Raw genomic sequence first — 22,522 nt, 5'->3', positions numbered from 1 at the left:
AATTGTGCCAAGTCCAAAAGTGGGAATTCTTCAGGATAGTTAAGTAGTTACACAGAAGAAAGGGAACAATTCCAAGCACAAATAATTATTTCCAGGCAGTCGTTTTGAGGATGTTTAGGGGACCACTGGCCTCGACTGGCCTCGACAAGGTTAGCCTGTGCAAAGCAGTTTATTGATGTTTTAATGCAAGTGCAGATGTTAGTGCTTGCACTAATGTGAAGTTTCACAACATTCCCATATTAGTACTAATATGCCTATCATGCTTGTGTAATAAGAAATTAGCAAAAAGGTATGAAAATTCACATCTTTCCACCAAATGATTCCAAGAAGAGCAGAATGTTTTAAATGTGAAAAGGAGGCATGAGGCCAAGACAGAATTGTGCAAATTGTTTTCAAAAACTCTTTTAAACATTGCATCCAGCACTTCATTTAAACCCACGAGGCAGTAATAGATACAAAATGACTTTGATGTGAATAACAATAGTATTGGCATGTTGTTGAACTGGTATATAAACTCTTGGTTAAATCATGTAGAATAATGGAAGCATACGTGTATTTGAATCAAGCGCTGAAAATGAGCTGGCTTCATGTGGATTCTTATCTGGCAGCTGTTAATGAGCAGAATGTAGGCTGGCTTAGGTGAAATACGCTAATTTTGCCCCTGTGCATTTTTTCTACACTAAGACATTTTCACTGTGTCTGCTCTTCATCTGGTGTGATCAGCATCCGCAAGGGCCGAGGAAGAACTCTTACTTTAGGTTCCAGCTGGGCCTAACACATATGCCTCAAATAAAGGGCCATCAAAATGCCTCTTGTTCGAGAATCACCCTCTTAGGGAATTTTCTGGAGCCTAACAGCTTGATGTTAAGGGAATAAAGGCACACAAATTGTCACATCACAATATCTTGACAGATCGACTTTGATTTGGGAGCAGGGTTCTGAGTTTTACAAGTTCTGTATCTAAATTATATTCATGCGTTGTAAAAATATCAGCTATATCTGTCTATTTGAGTAACTATCCTGCTAAATTCTATCTAAATAACCCTTTTTAGCAACCTTGGAATAATGAAAGATTGAGGAAAAGCAGTAAGGTTCTTCACTTAGCAATGCAGTTTGAATGCAGCTCTTTTATACTGGTCCAAAATGATGTCATGAGGTACATTGCAATGATTACAATTTGTGACCTGTAAGTACATAACACACGGACCTCTGCTTAAAAAGCAGTAACACACTGTGCTGACTATATAAAACACAATCCTGTGGCTTGCATCTTACATATGGTGCTTTACAGCAGACACACTAACCATCCAGGCTATTTTATCATGAATCAAAGATATGACTAGATTTCAAGCAGATTTCTCCAGTGATGTATTAAGTACCAGAGTTATCTTACTGCTATTATACCTTGGAAATTCCTGGGCCCTCAATGATCTCTGCACCAGGTGCCTCAAACCATAAGAAAATGTAGATGCACTATGGCTGTGACCAATTAAGTCATAATAGATTCATTAGCACACTAGTCCTTTTTGGAAAATTCCTTTGGGCAGAGATTTTATAATATACATTTTCAACTTTGATTTTAGTCTCTTGCCCTCATGACTCTACCCATCAAGACATGATTCCCTTTCTGCTGTCATCCATTAAACCCCAAAAGATGAGCTCCCATAGTAATTTTTCCCATTCGCAGCACTGTTTGAATCCATTTACCATTCTTAATTATTCCCCTTCCCACATTGTTTTACATTGGCATGTAAGCACAACCTGAAAGCTTATGGTAGATCAGCATGCAAAAACTGCAGCAAATGTAATTGGTACTTGATCATATGTGCAGCACTCGCTGCAGTGGAAGCAAAAGCTTTTGACTCAAAGGCCTCAATGAGCCTGTCAGTGATTGGCACTTAATCGGGCATGGTTCCGCTACACATCTGAGATTTGACAGTTAGTTCCTATTGCCTTCACTCATTCATTAATTAATTTGTTAATTCATTGTGTTAGGATAGGGATAGGCATGTTCTGTTGTTCTTTTCCTATTGTCTATAGTAGAACATTTATATTTCTAAATCCATGTCCCTATCTATATATTCTTAAAACCAATCCTTCCATTCAATCCACCCATGCATCTTTTGTTCATTCTGATACATATATTAGTAGCAAGGGTGCTTTTCTCTCCTTTCCTCCATACCCCTATGTGCACTTGTCCTGTTTTTTGCACTCTGTGTACCTACATGTTGTGGGGTTATCAGGCTCTGGTATTTTCCTGCAGAGAGGTGGGGACATCAGCAGGTGAGAGTGCTTAAAGGGTGCTGGTTATTGCAGGTAGCCAGCAACATCTTTCATTCTAGGTCTTGCATGTGACTGGACTCTCGCTTGTGAGGAATATTGCATACAACAAGGGGCTTGCAGCCTGGTCATGGCCTAACATTTGTTGGCTTCATTGTCTCTCTTATTTGCTGCCTTTTAGTTGGTCAGCGCATGCTGGTTTCACTTCCTCTTCTTTTGGCGGGAGCATGGACCAAGTATGTACCAAATACTGATCTTTTCAGCTTGACTGCAAGGTGATTGAGGGTCTACTTTTATTTTTCATTCTTCCCTTTTGCCCTTATTGAACATCTTGCTATATGTAGCTTTGTTTCATTATGCCACACAGGTTAAATAATCTACTTTCTTTTAAACTGATGTCTATTGTGACAAAATATGTCATTGCTTTATTGTGACAACAGATCTTATAAGCTTCTAAATGCATTTCCACTAAGACATGGAAGCAATTGCTTTCTTTGTGTGCTAGGACTTTCTTTTCAAATGTCACACGTTTTTCTTTTTCACATATGGGGACATTAACTAATTTGCTCAGAATCATAATTGTGCTAAGACCTAACGAGCATTGGCAAAGCCACTTGGACTCGCATTTGAAACTATTGGCTCTTCTGGTGCTTTTTGTTCATGCTATATAAATCATGGGCATTGTTGATATTGGCAATGATGCTGTAAACCAGTGTGGCTGCTGTACAGCTGGCTGAAAATAAGAATAACAAGCATTTGCAATGCAATGGGTCTCACATTTGCTTGAGTTAGAGCTATTAGCGTTGTAAACTCCTAATCTGACTTTTCTTGCCACATAAATTAAAAAAAAAAAAAAAAACAGTTTCACTTAAGAGAGCTGATTCAAAGTGACACAGCCGCCATGAGCATCAGTGTGAAAAAGAGACACAAAAAAAGAAGCTCGCTCGCAGTTAAAATATTGGCAAGAATGCAGTTAGCCATGTAACAGGTTTGATGTCCAAGACGGTAACCAAACCACCCCAAGGCGGGACATACGTAAAGCGTTTACCAATGAACACAAAAGATTTTTGAAGGGCAGCCCCATGAACGAGTGATAGTAATGGGTGTGAGGTGGGCGAGATTAAAAACCCAATTAGATAACAACACGTCCGAAAACCAGCGCTTGCCCGCGATGCTCGACCTGAAAAAGGCCTATGATGCATCCAGTGCTAATGCACTTTTAAAAACAAAAACGCATTAGCAATGGCTGCATCAAAGCACTTCTTAAATGTAGTTTTAGGCATACCACACAACATGTGCGCTGCTGTACATCACAGTGACAAAGAATTGCAAAAGCTAATAACTCTCTTATGCGAGACCTATTGGCTTTGCCACTGCTTGTTGGGGACTGGGATTTATTAACCATCATCAGACTTTGCCACGAAGAGACAGAAAAGATGAAAGAAGGAGGAGGAGAAAGATAGGAAAACAGAGAAAGGAAGAACGCAAAAAAGTAGAACCTGTAAGATTGAGGTAAAGAGATGGAAAGTGTAGAGTGGTGGATGAAAGAGGCGTGTGGTGGAACCAAGGACAGTCAGCAATGGTATTTGGCAACATTGGCATTCAGCAGCACTGAATTCTGCACCTAAGAAAACCTTTGCACCCTTGCACTTTTATTAGTACAATGTAAGCAGTGGGTGCCTCTTACCTGTCATACTGGTACTGGCTCAGGGTGTGGTCGTACGGGTAGTAGGCCGCTGCCGCCTGGGTGATGCCCGCGTGTGCTGAGCCTCCACCGTCCTTTGAATCGAAGGTGTTCTGCAAAAACACGAGAGCGGGGCGCGTTTTAAAGGAAACTGTCAGCAATTGCCTTTACAAGTAACTTAAACAAGTGCACAACAAAATACACAGGGCCCACACTGCTACCCAGGAGAGTGGCCTGGACAGGATGCGCCTGCTAGAAACAAAATGCTCTGACGTGTTTTTTTGGGCAATTTTTCTAGGTTGACCGTGCCGAAGGTGCTTGAGCGCTTCACAACCGAACCAGTTTACACTTTAGGGATTTATTTTATGGATGCTTGGACATAAAGCGATATGACCAGAATCACAGGTCGTGAGCTGAAGTCAGATTCAGACCTGCTTTCCCATTTTCCTGGGTCGGCAGCTGTAGGCACTTGGCCACTTCTCCTCCGCTATGAAAGTTCACATTTGCCGATTGTTTAACTACCTTTACATTAAAAATCGAGCAAAAGTAATAAATAACACCGTACAGCTAGACATACAATAAAATTGCATTTTATGCATGTGCTTAAAAAGCTGTAATTAGGAACTTACGTCAAAAGAAAATGAGAACGCATTTGACAGCAACCCCAGCCTATTAACCTATGTTCGCGCCATATGACAGCCGTCATTAAATCTTCGTTTATCAGTTCGCAGCCTTCTGTTTTGTTCGTGGGTGGAAGACAGTATATTTTTGTTTGAAGACTCGCCCCTCAGCAGACAGATCATTATTTCGGGGCTCCACCTTTATTTATTTCCCGCTTTGCCAGAAATTACCATCTGCTCAGAACCTTTTCCCCCTTTTCAAGTTTGCGCCACACTTTCAGCACCACAAACAGCGCTCACATAAACGACAAATGCCCTTCAAATGAATACATGGACTGCATAAAAGATAGCGGCTGTTTTTGAGTTTGAGAGGCCTCTACTCTAGAAGCTAAGGTGAATATAAGTTCATTAAGGGGGACCAGAGTGCGCGAGAGTAAACAATAACTACAATTAGAAGAATAACCCATGACGGACTGCTATAAAAGTGGCAAGCTAAACACTGGGTGTGTCCGGGGCTCGGAACTCAGGCACCCTGTCGAGGTGTCTGCATGTTGTCATGTGTCCGTCCTGTGCCCGCACTGCAGGCCTCTACTGGCGGTACAGATTTGGCACACTGTGTGGCTCTCTCCCAGTGTCTCTCGTCCCATGCATGCTGCGAGTGTGCCGGCCTCATCACACCCCGTGGAGATTGCCACACCCCACACTTACCAGCGAGTAGAAGGCGGGCGCCTCGGCCCCGTAGGTCACGTAATTGCCGTAGCCCTGCGCCGAGGGGTAGGGGCTGCCGTAGACTCCCAGGGCGGCCGCCGAGGTCAGCTCGTGGCGAGCCGTGGCCAGCAGGCGGCTCTCGTACACCGGGCAGTAGACGGGGGTCTGCGCCGAGGCCCCAGCCCCGGCCTCGGACAGGCCCCGGCCGCCGGACTCGCAGCAGGTGGTCAGGGGGTTGGTGGTCATCAGGAACTGGAGGGGGAGAGAGAAGCGTGAGGAGAGCGGAGACATGGCCGGACTGACACTCAGGAAGGAGGGAGGAGGCAGGCGCCAGCTAACCAGAGCTGTCAGACAGGGGCAGCAGAGACAGGCGTGGGGCTGCCAGGGTGAGAGCAGAGGTGAGGCCTGAGGGGCTCACCCTCGGACAGGAGGGGTGCAGAGGAAAGGGTTAGAGCTGAGACATGCATGCAGCGAGAGCACACCGGGGCTTGGGGGGGGGGGCTGCGGAGGGGGCAGATAGAGGGATCAGAGCAAGGACATGAAGCGGGTCACTAGTGTTGTCACACTCAGATAGCAGAGACAGGTGGGGAGTGCAAGGGAAAGAGTAAGTGAGCAAGTAAGCCTGGCAGACACTAAGAGATTACCAGGACTGACACAGAGAGAGGGCCAGGTGACAGAAGGAGAGAGAACCTAGAAGGTGCATGGCTGCATCGAGAACACACTGGCCATGGCAGACTCAGTGCCACACTGGGGCGGCAGAGGAGGGCGGGAGACAAGAGGTTGAGAACGGAGCTGTGGCACTCACTGAAAGATTACCGAGGGTGATGGGGAGAAAGTGGTGCATGCCTGCCGAGAGAACACACCGACACGCTCGGGCAGAGAGAGGGGTTGGAGCAGGTCGCTGGCACTGACACACCTAGACACATGATAAAGGGCGAGACAGAGAATGGGGGAGTGCGGGTGCACAAGAGACAGCAGAGGTGTTGTTCGAGACCCAACGAGAGCTCCCTAACACTGACACACTCCGGCATTAGAAAAGGGCAGAAAGGAGAGGAGGGTAGGGTAGGGAAAAAGGTGCGGTTTGCACCAAGAGGTTGCTGTCATGCACTCACTTATGCAGCTCAGAACACCAAGGGAGTGTGGGGTGGGCATTAGAAACTCGCATTATAAGCTCATTGGTATTAGCAGACAATGGCAGGAGGGGGTAGAGAAGATGTGTAGTGTGACACGCACTGAGAGCTTCCGGGCACACTCATGCAGCAGAAAGCACCAGGGGATGAGGGGATCAAGAGAGAGTTGAGAAGAGATCGGTGCAGTAGTTGCTCACTGGTACTGGCAGACTGGGGTGGGGCAGAGATGTGGTGCACAGAGATGCTGTTATGACTGCCACACACGTCCTGTAGGGAGAGGCATGGGACAGCAGGGATGGGGACAGCCGCGGCCTAGCCTGCAGCGAGGACTCATGGCTAGCGACACACCCAGGTAGGAGGGAGTGGCGGGCGAAGCAGCCAGGCACACTGAGGTTGCTGTCACTGACACACTCTGGGAACAGAGAGGGGCCGAGGGAGCTGATAGCAAGGCCTAGAGCCGAGTTCAGTGGTGCCACCACTGATGGCACACTGACGATGGGGGCACTCGAGGTATGAGAAGGTCAAAGGCCTGGCTTAAAGGAGGACCCCAGTGAGACTAACACACTTCCACAGATACGAGTGGCACAGAGAGGGGAGTCGTGACCTTTAATGAGAGAGAGCTCACTGGCGTGTACAAAGAGGAGTGCTTGAAAATAACGGAGCGGCTAGAAGCAAGCAACAAGAGGTCCTTGGCACAGTCCTCAAAGACTGGAGGAGGAGAGCATGTCATGAGCTCACTGGTACTGACAATGGGACATCAGTGAGGGATTCAGGGGCGCACACAGCAGGAGCTGAGCTCACTGACACTCGGAAAGACGAAAGGGGCTCTGGGTGGAGATAGCTACATAGCATTGGGCAGCACTTCACAGCTACTGACCCACCTACGGGCCAGCAGAGAACAGAGAGACAGAGGAGATGTGCGGAGGACAGAGACATTTCATGCATGAAGAGATGATTCTTGCTGATACAAAAAGAGGGGAGGGGCTTGAGAGGGGACTGAAACATTACAACAGAATAGTTATATATAGTTGGGAAAATATGGCAGAAGATGTGTAAGTTAGCATCAACAAGTGCTTGCAAGATTCACAGAAACTTCAGATATTCAGAAAAGCATAGATGTTGGAGTATGTGTTTATGTATCTCTATATTTGCACCTGCTACTTTGTGCAGCAGTGTGAATCACTGCATATGAAGTGCAGTATTTGCATATATATATATATATATATATGTATTTGTTAATTTGTTCATGTGTGTGTGCCTGCATCTGTGAAGATGTGCTTATTTGTCGAAGAATGTGGTTGTGCGTCAAGGATACTGCGGTGGTGTGTATTTTATTAACTGTATCTCGTTGTGTGTAACTTTTTGTTTCTTTCTGTGAGAATGTGTTTTTTTACTTATGTACGACGTCTCTGAGGATGTGTATCTCTGAGCAAGAAGGTGGAGTATGTAATACAGGAACTATTTCTGTCTGTGGCACTGCCTTGTGTGTTTGTGGGTGTCTCGAAGTGTCTCGGTAGCTCTGCATTTACTGCCTTATGTACTTCTCTGGGTGAGTTTCTATGGGCAGCTGTGTGTTTCTTTAAGTGGGTCTCCATCGGTGTTTGTAGCTGCCCTGTTTAATGCATACAGCCACTCACATGTACTCAGGCACGCTGCCAGCTGTGTCAGTTATACACCCAATTTACAGATACACATGCCAATCCATGAAAAAAAATTACGGCATGCACTTTCAGCTCTTTTAGGACCCAACACTTGAAATACATTTAATAACCCTTTCGAAAACAAAGAATTACTTCAAATCGGCCTCTCAGGCTACTACAAGCAACTCTTCCGCGGACAAATCTAGATTGTCTATTTTCGAATTCGAAATATTTGTGTTACCTGTAAACTGAAAACAAAGCATGCAAGTATTTGGAATCGCCCAGTCTTCCTCGAGTACCTTCTCCCTCTCTCTGGCTTACCCAATCCTCATGTGCCATGCCCCATCCCAGTCGTCCTCAGGTGCCATCTCCCTCCCTATAACTCACCCAGTCATCTTCGGGTGCCATCTCCCTACCTTTGGCTCGCCCAGACTTACTCGGGTACCTTCTCCCTCCCTCTGGCTCCACCAGTCCTCCTCAGGTGCCATTTCCCCTGCTGGCTCACCCAGTCCTCCTCAGCCCCTCCTAGCGCCCCTCCAGGTACCTCTCTATTCCCCTCTGGATCACCCAACGTCCCTCTCCCTTCCCTGGCACAAATTCCCAGCCCACGTACCCTGCGATCAGCCCCCGACGTCCGTGACAACCTTACCTGCGGTGCCGAGGAGTAGGGGTATCCGAATTGCGGGTAGGACATGGTCCGGCGCCGGGATCCGAGGAGAGGCTTGTGCTGTGCGCCACCGCAGTCGGCTCTGTGCGGGGGCCAGTGGAGCGCGCACCGAGGCCTCCCGGCCGCTTATAGGAGGAAGCAGAACACCATCTTTAATTTATTTATACGCAACCAAACTTTTTTCCCCAAAGACAGAGTGAGGGAGGGAGGGGGAGGCACGGGCACACGGCAGGCACTGGTCTGTGTTGTGTGCATGAGAGAGCGCCAAGGATACAGACGGGGTTGCAGAACTGAAGCATGACAACTGGAGCACATAAAATAAAAACACACTTTCAAGTGTACACAAAAAGACAGAAAAGGCTCTCCCAGCCCTGCTTCAGAGGCACCTATTTCTAACCAGCGCCCTATATTTCGTAAACTAAGCGCTCTTCGATGGGCGAAGCCTTTCACAACTGCTTTAATATTTTTGAGGTGGGAAGCTCGGTGTTGCTACAGGCCAAAAACTGGCCACAGGTGTGTCACGGGACAGAGCATGTGGCCCCAGTTATTGGCGCCAAAGTTACTGCGGACGACTTATTTCTTAGAATTTCCCCCGCCCAACTAATGCTGTTTTACTTTACTCACTGGAGGATGGAGACCACTTTTAATTATAAATTAATTAATTAGCAGCCGCTTCTTCCCTCCCCGCTGCTATAATTAGTCTCAATTACAAATGAGACATGGGACGGGGACACGGAGCGAGTGCCTTTAAGACTTAATCAGCAGTAAAAATGTAGCTGCTCTAAAGGAGCGATAAACAACGAGGTGTGGAGTAGGGAGATCCCGAGGTAACTCTCACAGCAGAGGGCAGAGGGGACCAAGCGCCGCGCCTCAAGGCGCATATCAGAAAATAGGGAAGAGCAGAAGCCGCCCGGATTGGAATAACTATGCGATTTCCAAAGGGCGCTTTTAAACGCATCTTTTGCACTTTCTTACACGTTTCAGTCAACAGTTCCCAATTCCTTCTCAGAATACAGTTGAGAAATAGTGCTTTTTAAACCTTGTACTATTAATGTCCCAAGAAGCAAAACGTAACTTCTGCTGTTTTTGATTTACTCATCGAAACAAAGGACAGTTTTATACAAAGAGGAGATAACTCCCAAAAACATACATGCATTTCTGTAGCAATTCATTAAATGCCCCGAATTTCGTTTCCCAGCTGAAAGGCCATGTACAAATCATTTGTAACTGTTCACCTGGAATCTCCAGCAAGACACTATAAAATTCAATATCTCAGTATTGTGACTGCATTTAAGCGATCGCTGGCTGGGTTTGCAGTTCCAAGTACTAAAATAGCTTATTCCAAATTCACCCTGAAATGAAAAGTACCCGACTTTCCGTAGAATGGGCAGACACCTAGGCGCTTTAAGATGTGCGTTTTTTATTTATTTTTTTACTATTAGGAAACGGATTCTAGAGAGAAGCTATAAATATTTACAGTGTTCTCGGCGTCGGGCAAAGGGAGCGCTTCTCTGGTCAGCAGACAATTATAAAGAGAGGATTTCATGATAAAAAAAGGATGCGGGGGTCATGTGTGAAGCGGGAGTCCCGGAGAACCTGGTGACGAGACAGCGCTTAATAATAAACAAACACTGCTGACGACCTCACACCGAGGTGACTTCGGGGAGGAAAACACACAAATGAACAAAGATCACATGTTCTGCTTTCGATTATATTATATTAGACACCGTGTAGTCAGGAAAAGAATAAGGCAGCCAGAGAAGAACCAGTCGTGCCTTCATAAATTACCTGCGGTTCAATTCTTTTTAATTTTTTTATTTTATTTTATTTCCTGGAGTTGTAGTTTCCGCTAAAACCGAACAACATTTATCAGAGCTCTTTATTCGCGTCCTGCGCCAAAGTTCCCATTATCTGTAAATCCCAATTTTAACTGGAAAAACTAGGGACCAACAAAAAGCCACTGTAGCTAAAATGCCCTCGACACAAATGTGAACAGAACCAGCTGAATACGCTGTATTGGCACACAAACACTTGCATTGGCCACTTTTCTGAAGCATCCTAGGCTCGGAAGGTACCTCAGTGGGTTGCGCACCGGCTGACCAAGCTCGAGTCTACTCGACAGTATCAGGATCAAATCCCAAAGAGCCAAGAGAGAATGTATTTGCTCCGAAGCCGAAGAACTGACTCTTTGAAACGGATAACAATAACACCTGCTGTGTTTAGCGCCTCGAGATCACACTGCATCTTGCTAGCGCTGCAGCTACCATTTGTCATCTGCAGTACTCTATAATCTTTGCCCTTCAGAAGTGAATAAAACGTAACCTATTTTGTCATACCAAAACTTGTCAGTAAGGCACAAGAGTCCATTCAGTCTGTAATATACACATGTGCTTTACTGTTGCAAAACGTCATTATTCTAAGCACCATGAAGCCTCTTAACTGCGCTGTACAAGGTTTATGGGTGGGGGCGAAGGGGTACAATGGGCTCTGCACACCGGAGCCTCGGCTGAGGGCGCCTCATGGGAGGCGAGTAGGAGCTGCATTCTTTGACACGAGTGTCCCTCGGGGGGTGGGTTGGTGCACCCTGCGTATAGACTTGTTCTGAGAAGGGGAGCTTCCTCCCCCGCTCCCCTCACTAACACATACACGTGCAGCGCCCGGGGGCATTCTCTAATTAATGATGAGGACACCCCCCTCCGCCCCAGCTGCGGGGTTCGCCCCCCCTTTCGGGCCGCCTCCCTCCGCTGACAGCTTGGTTGAGGGTGATTGATGACTGCCCCGAGACCGCGCAGCACACCGGAGAGTGTCCGCGCCGTAATTGCTTTAATTTACAGATGCGCAGCACACGTGTCGCTGATTGAGTCAGCGCACTGCATGCGGCCGACCAGGGCGCGCGCCCCCAGAAACAGAAGTGCGGGTATAACATGTGTAGGGACTGTGTAGGGGGATCGGGGGTGCCGAGTAAGCTACACAGAAATATACGCACAATTGAATTCTGTGACGAGTCATACCAGGAAACCCCTTTTGTTACTGCTTCCCCATTGTCTTTATACCAAGACGGGCCCTTCACTCACGCACAGTAATTTAGAGCGCGTCACTAAAAGGCCCTGGTGCCTAAGACGTGGTAGGAGACAAGATAGCCCAGGAATGTACCTAAAGGGCTCTTTCTACACCAAATCTCATGTATATTTGTTTACAGACAATGCGGCTTTGCATTCCTCTCTGGGATCTCGAGTTATGATTTTGCAGTGCCTGAGTACCAGTTTACAGACTGACTGATTTCACCCTCAGGATTTCACTGGGCAGTAGATGTCCTGTGGGCACAAGAGGCCAGACATTAAGTGATGCCTTCGGGGTTGATTCCACACCAGTACCCTCATCTCCATGCAGCTTTGTAGGATGTTTTGCAGTGCCAGTGAACACTGACATCCTGGTGCATCGTGCAACTATACTTTGAAGCCTTGAGCACGTTTTGTGACAAACATCATGTGGCCTCCTATGCATGTGAACTTGCACCCTTTGTCCATGCTGACCAGTGTGGCCTTTTTTAGTTGTAGTGGTAAACACTCACAGGTGAAGGGTCAACCCTCACTCTTAGAGGCCTTGTACTCGTGAAGACACTTTGTGGCCCTCTTACACTAGTGAACACTATTAGCACGTGTGAGCTTGTTGTACTAGTGAACAATCACAGACTATGGCATCGTTGTATTAGTAAACTCTTACATCTTATTTACCTGTCTGCATGCTTTGCCCCTTAAACAAAGCCGACCAGGCCGCGCAAGCTTCCCAGTCAGAGACGTAGCTTCCTTTGGTGCTGCAGGTGCTGAGGCACCAGGTCCCAGAAGTCTGAGGGGGACGCTGAACCCTGATTATTGTTGTATTTAACAATTCAAACATGGGCGAAGGAGGCCATTTCCGTCCTTGCACGAGGGCCCTGGACGCACTGAATATGCCACCGATTCCAGTCATACTAACTACCAAACAGCGCCAAAGTGCTTGCTAACTTACTCAAACACATATGAAACACATCACCTGAGTATGGTCTGTATGGCATGCTTGAACGATGTGACCTCAAAAAATGAACAGTCGAGGCCATTTTAACAGCTTAACGAGTTTCCCTACACGTCTCTTTTATTTTAAATAAATAATTTCCGAGCAAACTTCCTTCTTTGGTTCTCGACATTTAGCTGACGTGAAATTTTAGATTTGACTATGACATTTTAGATTTGACAGTCTGTGAACGTGCTCATTCATTTAAAGAAACAGGGCACACTGTATTATGCTTTACTCACAAAATACAAAGTGTTGGTTAATATTCCATGGAATTCAAAATAGTGGCTGATTATCTGACCAAATATTGATGTTATACACCTGCTATTGCAAACACCATTAAGGATTTCTGAACATCTCTATCTATCTATCTATCTATCTATCTATCTATCTATCTATCTATCTATCTATCTATCTATCTATCTATCTATCTATCTATCTATCTCTCTACCTATCTGTCTGACTACATGTCTGCCTACATGTCTATGTGTACGTCCTTTTTTCGGTCTTATTCAAGGAAATATCAGTTTCCAACAAGAAACCCTCTGTAAATCTGTAGCCATTCTCACTACCCACTTTGACATTTAAATAAAGTTGAATAAAAAAGTTAATGTTTACAGTGCGTCTCAGCGTGAGATGTTTATTTCACGGGCAACACAATTCTAGCATGCCTGGGTGGTAAAAGTAACAATTAGAACAACACTGGCGCAGCGGGACAGAAGAACTAGCAACTTCGGGAATATTTAAATAGTGGGCACACCAATTTTTCACCGAGCACAATTCATATGAACTTAAAAAAATTACAGAATAAGACACGCAATTAGTATGCGTAAGGGGTAGTTAAGACAACAAATTGAATTAAAAATCTACACTACGCTGCATTTTTCTGAGTTTTGTATTTAGTTTGTAAATGTGTAACGCTATCTGTAGTGCATCAGACGGGGCTTTAACCCAATTACTGTTTGTACTAAAACGGACGCTTCTAATGTGAGCCCTCGGTGATATCAACATTTACAACTGTAGGCAGGGACAGGTTGCTGTTTTAAACAAGAATTCAACGTTTATTATTCGGTGCTCGGGGCAGTTTAGACATGTAGGAACAACTCAGGCACCTGGGGTTTTGGTAGCGCAATAGAGTGCACACACATCTGTGTGCCCCAAGGTGCACACTCACTCTTGGGTCCTTTGCGCCGTAGAGGAGATCAGAGGTCATAGAGTAGGACATGCTAAGGGGGGGGGGTTAACATGCAGAGCACTCAACCACCCGGAATTCCACCCTTAATAAGAGGTAAGACTTGTGCAGGCAAAGACCTGTGATGCGATACGGCTTTGTAGACGTTATATTAAATCCAACGAACCAATTAATAATTCAATAAGTAAACAACAAATGAATTCCGCGCTGCGTTCACAACAGTATCAAAAGCAGTGCTGAGGTGTGAATTAATTAATCCTCAATTGCTTTGATATCCAGGTTCCCTTACTGGTCCGATCCTAGTCAGACCACCATCTCCTGCCATCGCTGCCCCATGGGAATTTGTCAGAGAGCCCAGAAAGGTGGCTTGCACTCTCTGCAGCAAAGTGCTTACAGATTCTGTGACCCTCCAACAATATAGATTGTATAAGCAAAGAAACTTAGAGACCCCTAAAACACCATCGATACCCTGTTCTAGACTGATTACTGAATTGCAGTACTTGTACACGCTGCAACAAGGGCTTAAAGGTTACCGGACACCATGACACTCCCTAGACCGTCCCCATGATTGGCTGTTAAGGGGGAACCCTAACCTTAACTGCAGCGTTTGTGCTCGCTTGAAGAGGGACTTACAGTACCTCTTACCCGTTAACAACACCTACCTCTGACCCTATACATGACTGACCCACCGGGAGTCGTCCCACTCTCCGGAAGAAAGGCTTAGAGACCTCTCTGACTCAGGGACAGTGCGCAGGCCCTATGCCTCGCGGACCATGAGACTGCAGGGTGTTGCCCTCTGGAAGAGGTACAAACAGAACCTTCGACCCGCAAGTCCCTTTTATCTTCACCACCTGATCCAACGAATCAGGACAGGTAGACTCGCCCTCTCAGAGACAACGAGATCCCAAAACACCAGTCCTCCCATCCTTCACTTCACCCTCTCCTGATACTCCCTAGGTGCGCACCTACCGCAGTCACTGGGTCCCTCCAGCCGGAGCACATCAAATCTCCCCCTACCTGGGGTTCGCGGAGGTCTCAGCTACTCCCGGCCGACGCAGGGCTGCCCATGGCCGAACGCCGGCGCTGCTGGCGAGAGGCTGCTCAGGAACCCTGCCGGAGACATGGCGCGGAGCACCTGAGAGCAGAGGTAGTGCCTCGAGTCCCCCGGTGCAGCGCACGGTGACGTCGGAGACCCGCGCGCGGCGCTGCCTCCCCTGAACGCCTGGCAGCGGCGGCAGGCGCGCGCGTCAAACTTTCTGTCTCTCCAGGAGCAGACGCGCCTTAGGAGAAGCTCTTGAAATGACCATAGAATAAGTGGGAGACAGAGGGGGAGGTGACAGTGCGCAGCGCGCTCCCCACCAGCTCTGACTGCAAACAATAACTTTTATCGATTTCCAAAGGACGCAAATGACCTCCGTTTAACCTAATGATCTACACGTTCATTATAATTAACACTCATAATAAATAACAACACTCCAGTGGGGATTTCCAGCTTCGAGAAGAGAACTCGTATCAAGCCTGCCCAGCTGCGCAGCAATTTATAGGTCCGTCAGCCTCACTTTCTGGCGCTTATCTGTCTGCCTTCATGTAGGTTAATCTTACTATACGGTCGTTTCTCGCCTCTCTGTATGTCTCTCTTGTGCATCTGGCTTTGAATCTCAGGCACCTGTCTCAATTCCGTATGTACCAAACTGCTTATCTGATTGTCTATGTTTATCCGTCCACCATTCTATATGTCAACCTATACCTGTCCATTAGTCTGTCTCTTTATCTGTCCTTCTGTCTTCCACCCAACAGTCTTTTGTTCGTCCCTCACCATAAAAGTCCCAAAATAATACCTTCATGTCCATGTCTCTGAGAGGGTAAAGCTACAAATATATTTCTGCAAATTGACCAACATTCTGCCACTTCTGTGACCAAGTGGATTCACTAAGGCCATTATCGCCTCAAGGGATCTGTCTCAGTCCTTAATGATGGTTAACCACAACAGGCGTCCAGGCCTCTTGTTTTTCAAACACTTGCAAGGTCGCTAAGATTCTAAACTTTCCGAAACTCACTGTCCACCAGAACTGTTTCCTCCACTTCAGCCACTCCTCTGCATGCAACGCTCTTCAACAGAGTATTTTAAGACTTTATCCACGAGATTAGAAGAACCCTATATTCCTAGGTGCACCATAATTCCCTCTGCTAAAGATATTCAAACCAGATTACAGAGGCACTGACAAAATATAGGTTTATCAAGTAAATGCCCTCAACATTGGTAAAATAACAACACTCTTCCCACCTTGAATGAGAGACCTCTCAGTTATTCACTCAGGCTTTCTATCTCATTGGGGGACCGTAAACATATTACAGAATAGTTTTTCACCTTCAGAGACCAGGGTTATGTGGGTCCTTGATCATTTTTGATATCTCAGCAAACTTTCCAAACATTGACCAAAAGTCTTCTCTGTCTAGGACAGCAGAGTTTTTTAGGTATGATTTCAAACAATATTACCTTTAGCTGTCTGGAGGACCACATTGTCATACCTCACAAAAATTACAATCAGGAGTGTAACGAGAGTTGGTTTTGCGCTGGTCCCATTCAGTTTTTTATTTATTTTCAAGTGTATTTCAAAGTCTGCCATTGCTTAGATGGGTTGTCCGTAAAATAACACCTATCGAGGATGGTAGCAACACAAAAGGATAATGGGTGAAGTGCTGAAACTTTTCAACCACTCAACCCCAGTCACAAATCCTGGTATAAGCCATAATTCTTTTGCTCACCATGCCACCCAATTTTAGACTCAACCTTATGCAAATCAGTCTTGGCCCTGTGCCCCTTAGGAACAGTCCAGCCCAAACTGCCATACCAGAGCCTCCCTAAACCAGAAACAAACATCAGAGAACCAATTTCCAAATATAACCCTTCATCAGCCAGGCTTGCTAAACTCTAGTGGCACACTGAGAAAGGGACTCACATCTGGGCATACCGTTCCCACTTAGGGCAACTTTAGAAACACAAAAAGATGATGGACGGGTTGCTGAAACTTTTCAAACACTCACCCCCAGTCACAGATCTGGGTCTAAGCCATCGTTCTTTTGCTCACAATGAAACCCAGTTTGGACCCAGCCATATTTAAATCAGTCTTGACCCTGTTCCCTATGGCCCGAACTGCCAAGCCAGGTCTTCCCTTGAATGGAAACAAGCATCCTGGGACCAGTTTCAGGGTATCACCCTTCATCAGCCAGAACCCAGACCTGTGGCTGAGGGTGAGTGGCTGAAAAGTTTCAGCACTCCATCCATCATCCTTTTGTGTGGCTTAAGTTGTCCTAAGTGGGAAGGGTATGCCCAGATGTGGGTCCGTTCCCACTGTGCTATTGGATTCAAGCTAGCCTCACTGATGAAGGGTGATATCCTGAAACTGGTCCTTGGATGCTTGTTTTTGGTCCAAGGAGGTCCTGGCCTGGTAGTTTGGGGTGGACTGTTCTCATGGGGAAGAGGGTCAGTACTCACTTGCATATGGCTGGGTCCAAGCTGGGGTGGCATGATAAGCTAAAGAATGATGGATTAAACCCAGATCTGTGAGTGGTTGAATAGTTTCAGTACTTTGTAGACCATCTTTTTGTGTTACTTCAGTTGTCCTAAGTGAGAAGGATATACCCAGATGTGGATCCTGTGGTCACTGTCCACTGGATTCAAGCTAGCCTGGTTGATGAAGAATGATACTCTAAAACAAGACCCAGGATGCTTGGTTCTGGTCCAGGTAGAACCTGGTCAGTCAGTTTGAATAAACTGTTCCCATGGGGAACAGGATCAAGACTGATTTGCATATGGCTGGGTCCAAACTAGGGTGGCATGGTGAGCAGAAGAACAATGGATTAAACCCAGATCTGTGACTGGGGCTGAGTGGTTGAAAAGTTTCAGCACTCCATCTATCATCCTTTTGTGTTCCTTAAATTTCCCTAAGTGGGAATGGTATGCCCACACACGGGTCTGGTGCTCACTGTGCCACTTGATTCAAGCTACCCTGGCTGATGAAGGATGATACCCTGGCACCAGTCCGAGGATGCTTGTTTCCGGTCCAGGGAGGACTGTGTTTTCTGTAAGTTTTACCTTACAAATTCAAATCAATTTCCTCCTAGGCTACTTGGTGATTTTAAAGGGTAGGCATTTATTTGGACAGTATGAAAGAGGGTTCGCTGAAGAACCTGACAGTTTCATGCTCAAATGCTGAGATGCGAATGGTAGAGGAATTTAGGACTGATCTGCTATCAAGTATCCAAATGTCTGAAAACTTGTAATATGGTATAATAGAAATGTTTGGTCTCCCACATGACAACTGCAATGTAATCTATCTGAACCTCTCCAGCTATCAGAAATCTCAGTATATGCAAGCGCACTTGAATAACGTTTGGATAACTGTTGGAATTGGCCCACTCTGTAGGGTCCCCCCAAACATTTTGCCTTCACCCCTTCTGTTTTGTAGAGTTTTTTTGTTGGCCTTATGACTCTGTGCGGTTACCACTGCTAACCAGTGCTAAAGGGCTTATGCTCCCTCTTTTTTAAACATGATATAACTGGCTTACAGCCAATTCACACATTTAATTTACTTGTAAGTCCCTAGTAAAGTGATGTACCCAGGGTCTGTAAATGTAATGCTACTAGTGAGCAAGCAGCATTTATTGTCCCACCCAGTTAGGTAGCCTTTTATATCTCAGGCCTTCATTGCAGTATGCATACACAGTTAAACTGACATTTGGGATTGATAAAGTAAACCATTTCTGGGTCTATACCTCCCTTTTTATTATATATAAGTCACCTCTAAGGAAGGCCCTAAACAGCCCATATGCAGGGAGCATTTTATTTAAAATGTTGGACGTGTACTTTTAATTTTTCATTGTCCTGGTAGTGAAGAACTCACAAACTTGTTTTCGCTACTATAGGGCCTGCATTTCCCTTAGGATAACTTTGGGTTACCTTATTACATTTAATAGCTAATAATGCTTGTTTTGGAGAAGGTAGAAAGTTCATCTTTGGTGTCTTAGAAATTGTAATTTTAAAATCGTCTTTAATGGTAAAGTCAGATTTGAAGTCACAATTTTGACAATGGCACTTTTAGAAAGTTGATATTTTCTTATCCTAACTAGTTTCCTAGGCTTTAAGACTAAGGCCTGATTTAGAGTTTGGCAGACGGGTCACAAACATGATAGATATCCCGTCCACCATATTACAATATGTATAGGAAATAATGTTGAACAGGATATCGTCACTTTTGTGCCAGAGTAACCCAATCCACCAAATTCTAAATCAGGCACTAGATGCCATTGGCATTTGGCCTTGGTGTATTCCTTGCCTGGACCCACAAAAATAGATGGACTGGCTGTTGGCCAGATGGGGCCACCCAAACAGGATGGGGGTGGAGAGGTGCACAGTCCCACTTACACTTCAAAGCCAATACCGCAGCTCACACACAAAGAACTTCACAGTCTCCTGTTGTGACTGAAGATAGTCTGGGACCAAGGAAGGAATGCAGGTAATTCCGGACACTTCTGTGAGGGAAAATACTCCAGACGTTTCTTCCACTTTAAAGCTGGCACCAAGTATTAACCTAAGACCTTCAGATGCCTGTGCCTTCAGAGGACTGCCTTGCTGCTTGAGAGCTTCTTTTCTGCTTGAAACCAAGACTTCCAATGTGGCCATAGGACCAATTGGCTAGCCTTCTGATAAGAATCTGATCAGACATTCAGGGACAGAAACAGCTCCAATTATCTTGAACCCAAACCAGGAGCCAGTCCCAGGTCTTGACCGTCCAGATGTTGCCCCTCCAGTCCTGAACCCTTGGAAACAGTGCTAAAAGTAACCAAATCCAAAACTTGAGACTTAGAAAAACATTTCTGCCAAAAGTGCTCTGAAAACCAAGAGGAGACCAGGATCTACCGGCTCGTCGATCTGCGGCAGCTCCTGACAGATTCTTCTCTGCAGCAGCAAATCCATTTCAGCGGCTCCTCGCAGAAGGGTATCCAGCCATGTGGATCCCTCATCACCTACAGCCTGCAGCTTTTTCTCTCTGGAGATTTTCAACTTCCATAAAAGAGATCTCTGGGTTTTATACCTGTTTTCACCACAAGTTGTAAGCAGGTTGAAAGCACAAAAATTCTGAAAAATGGGCTATAGCAAACAAAAATGCCAAAACAGTGGTAAATTAAATGTTTATTTTTTTTCGATACAGCTCTGCATGATTCTAGAATCTAGGAAGATGGTGATTTTAGCACAGCAAACCTTTAATTGATGCCATCTCTAGGGAAAATACACACTTTTTGTGGGCACTTTTCCCACATTTTTTGCTGGAAAATTACGAAATTTAGCTACTTTTTGCTATTTACTAGGTCTCAGCAAGAGGAACTCACAATCCTTAGGCCCCTTTAGAATCCCCATGATGTTGGAAAAAAGAATACTGATTTGCTGTGCCTCACTCAATGCGGAAAAACAATTATGAAGGTCTAAGGGGCATATTTATACTCTGTTTGCACCGAACTTGCATAATTTTTTAAACTCTAATTCGGTGCAAAACTAACTCCATATTTATACTTTGGTGCTAGAACCGTCTAGCACCAAATTTATGGAGTTAAAGTCATTTTTTGGAAGTGGAAACCTATCTTGCCTCAATGAGATGCAAGGTAGGTATTCCTGTGCAAAAAATGACTCTATGGCCTTAATGCCATATTTATACTCCCATGCTAAAATGCTGCACGGGAGGGAGGAGGGGTCAAAAAATGGTGCAAAGCTTGCTTTGCCCCATTTTTTAAAGCCTGGGTCAGGGCAGGCATTAGGGGACCTGTGGGCCTATTTCCATGGTGGAACTCTATGCAATAAGCCCACAGGTGCCCTCCCAGGCCCCAGGGACACCCCCACCCACACCAGAGGGACAGCGGGGGATGGGAGGCCCCATCCCACGTAAGTACAGGTAAATATTTTATTTTATTTTTTAAAGTGCCATTGGGGGCCCTGAAATGGGCCCCCCTACATGGCACTGGGTGCATTGGCCATGCCCAGGGGACCCTGGTCCCTTGTGTTGCCCATTGGGGTGGTGGGCATGACTACTGTCTTTTCAAAGACAAGAGTCATTTGGTATGGATGGTTTTGCATCAGAAAGTGACTTTAAGCAGGTTAGAGTAATTTATTTACTCTAACCTGCCTAATGTCATTTTTTGGTGCAAAACCCCCTTCTTCCACACTGCCAGCCCGACCCAACTAAAGTCATTTTTGTTGCTGCTAGCCTACCCTTTGCACCGGCTTGTACCATTCCTTTAATATGGTGCGCGGCTGGTGCACAGAAATGGTACAAGCTGGTGCTAAACTTTTTGGTGCAAAACTGAGTTGATGCAGTTTCCAACTAAAATGTATAAATCAGGGCCTAAGTGTGAAGTACACCAACTAGCCAAACAAGGATCCAACCCTGGGGTAGAAATGTTTAAACTTTCTTGCGGTTAAACGATCTTAAAGAACGGGCTTCTAGAGAAGCCATCTGGACTTAGTTACTATACAGATTTACATTATGGTAAACACCCGAAGAAATCAAGGTTTCTCATGAAACCATCATTTTCCAAAGCTTATTAAATTTAAAAGGAAATCAGTGGTTTTATCAGATGTTTTCACATGATAGCAAGAATGTATCTGGCATCACGAAAAATGCCTCTAGTAGGGTTTTACATGGAACAGGTTTCAATAAACATTTACCACAATAATCAGCATAACTGTATAATTTCTGTTTACACTATTGTTGAAAAGTGGATTATTGGTAAGGGCAGTTAAGTACTACTTAGCATCAGGCCACCAACCCCCACTAGGTTCAGTTTGGTCTCCATAAATTAACCCCAGCTCAAACCTTGGTAGCTTGACAAAGAGAAACAAAGCTTAACTTAGGAGACAAATGCCTTCATTATGTCCCTGGCGGTTTTCTGACCGCCAGGGATAATGTGGCGGTATGACCGCCAACAGGCAGGCAGTACATACTGCCACATTATGAGATTGGCAGGCTGGCTGCAGCCAACCCGCCGCTTCTCCACTCATACCGGAGATATCTATCTCCAGCCTGACGGCCGGCACAGTACCACCCATGGTATTATGAGCCGGCCTACCATCATGGTTTTCATGGCATTAGCAACGCCATGAAAACCATGATGGTAGGCCCTACCAGAGACAGGGAATTCCTTCCCTGTCACCGGTAGGTGGCTCCCCCACCCCCCAACACACACCTGATGCCCCCCCACCCTCCTGATATACATACTAACCCTCACTCCTCTCCAATGAGACTTAGATGATTTTTCGGGACAGAAATCTTTGTCCGGGCCAAAGCTGAATTTTGATCCAACGTCCCTGGAGCCTTTCTAGGATACAATACACAGGAATTCAACTTTTTACATTCGGACTTTGTCACTTTTTTGGAGCTTTTTCTCTTCGATGTCAGGCGACCCTCCACAGCAAGCCAATTTTGAGTAATCAGATTGCCTTTCCATGAGCCCCCGGTGAAATCCTCAAAGTCTGGGGCTCAGGAGCTATTCAGCGGGA

At 45.7% G+C, this 22,522-nt stretch overlaps 1 protein-coding gene across 1 annotated transcript in view; it reads right to left on the bottom strand.

Annotated features, from left to right (window-relative positions):
• IRX4 (iroquois homeobox 4) overlaps positions 1-15,289 on the bottom strand; it is an 80,338-nt gene extending 65,049 nt beyond the window's left edge. Inside the window, exons 1-4 of the mRNA XM_069219717.1 lie at positions 14,989-15,289; positions 8,712-8,854; positions 5,293-5,544; positions 3,968-4,077 (exon numbers count right to left, since the gene is read on the bottom strand). Of these exons, the coding sequence (XP_069075818.1) occupies positions 3,968-4,077; positions 5,293-5,544; positions 8,712-8,756 (407 nt within the window). The 5' untranslated portion in view covers positions 8,757-8,854; positions 14,989-15,289. The remainder of the gene's footprint in view (positions 1-3,967; positions 4,078-5,292; positions 5,545-8,711; positions 8,855-14,988) is intronic.
• Positions 15,290-22,522: the final 7,233 nt, after the last annotated feature.

This window comes from Pleurodeles waltl, chromosome 2_2 (assembly GCF_031143425.1).
Source record: "Pleurodeles waltl isolate 20211129_DDA chromosome 2_2, aPleWal1.hap1.20221129, whole genome shotgun sequence".
In the NCBI taxonomy this organism is placed as follows: Eukaryota; Metazoa; Chordata; class Amphibia; order Caudata; family Salamandridae; genus Pleurodeles; species Pleurodeles waltl.
Note: the sequence above shows the minus strand (reverse complement) of the source record. Positions and strands in the feature narration are given on the sequence as shown.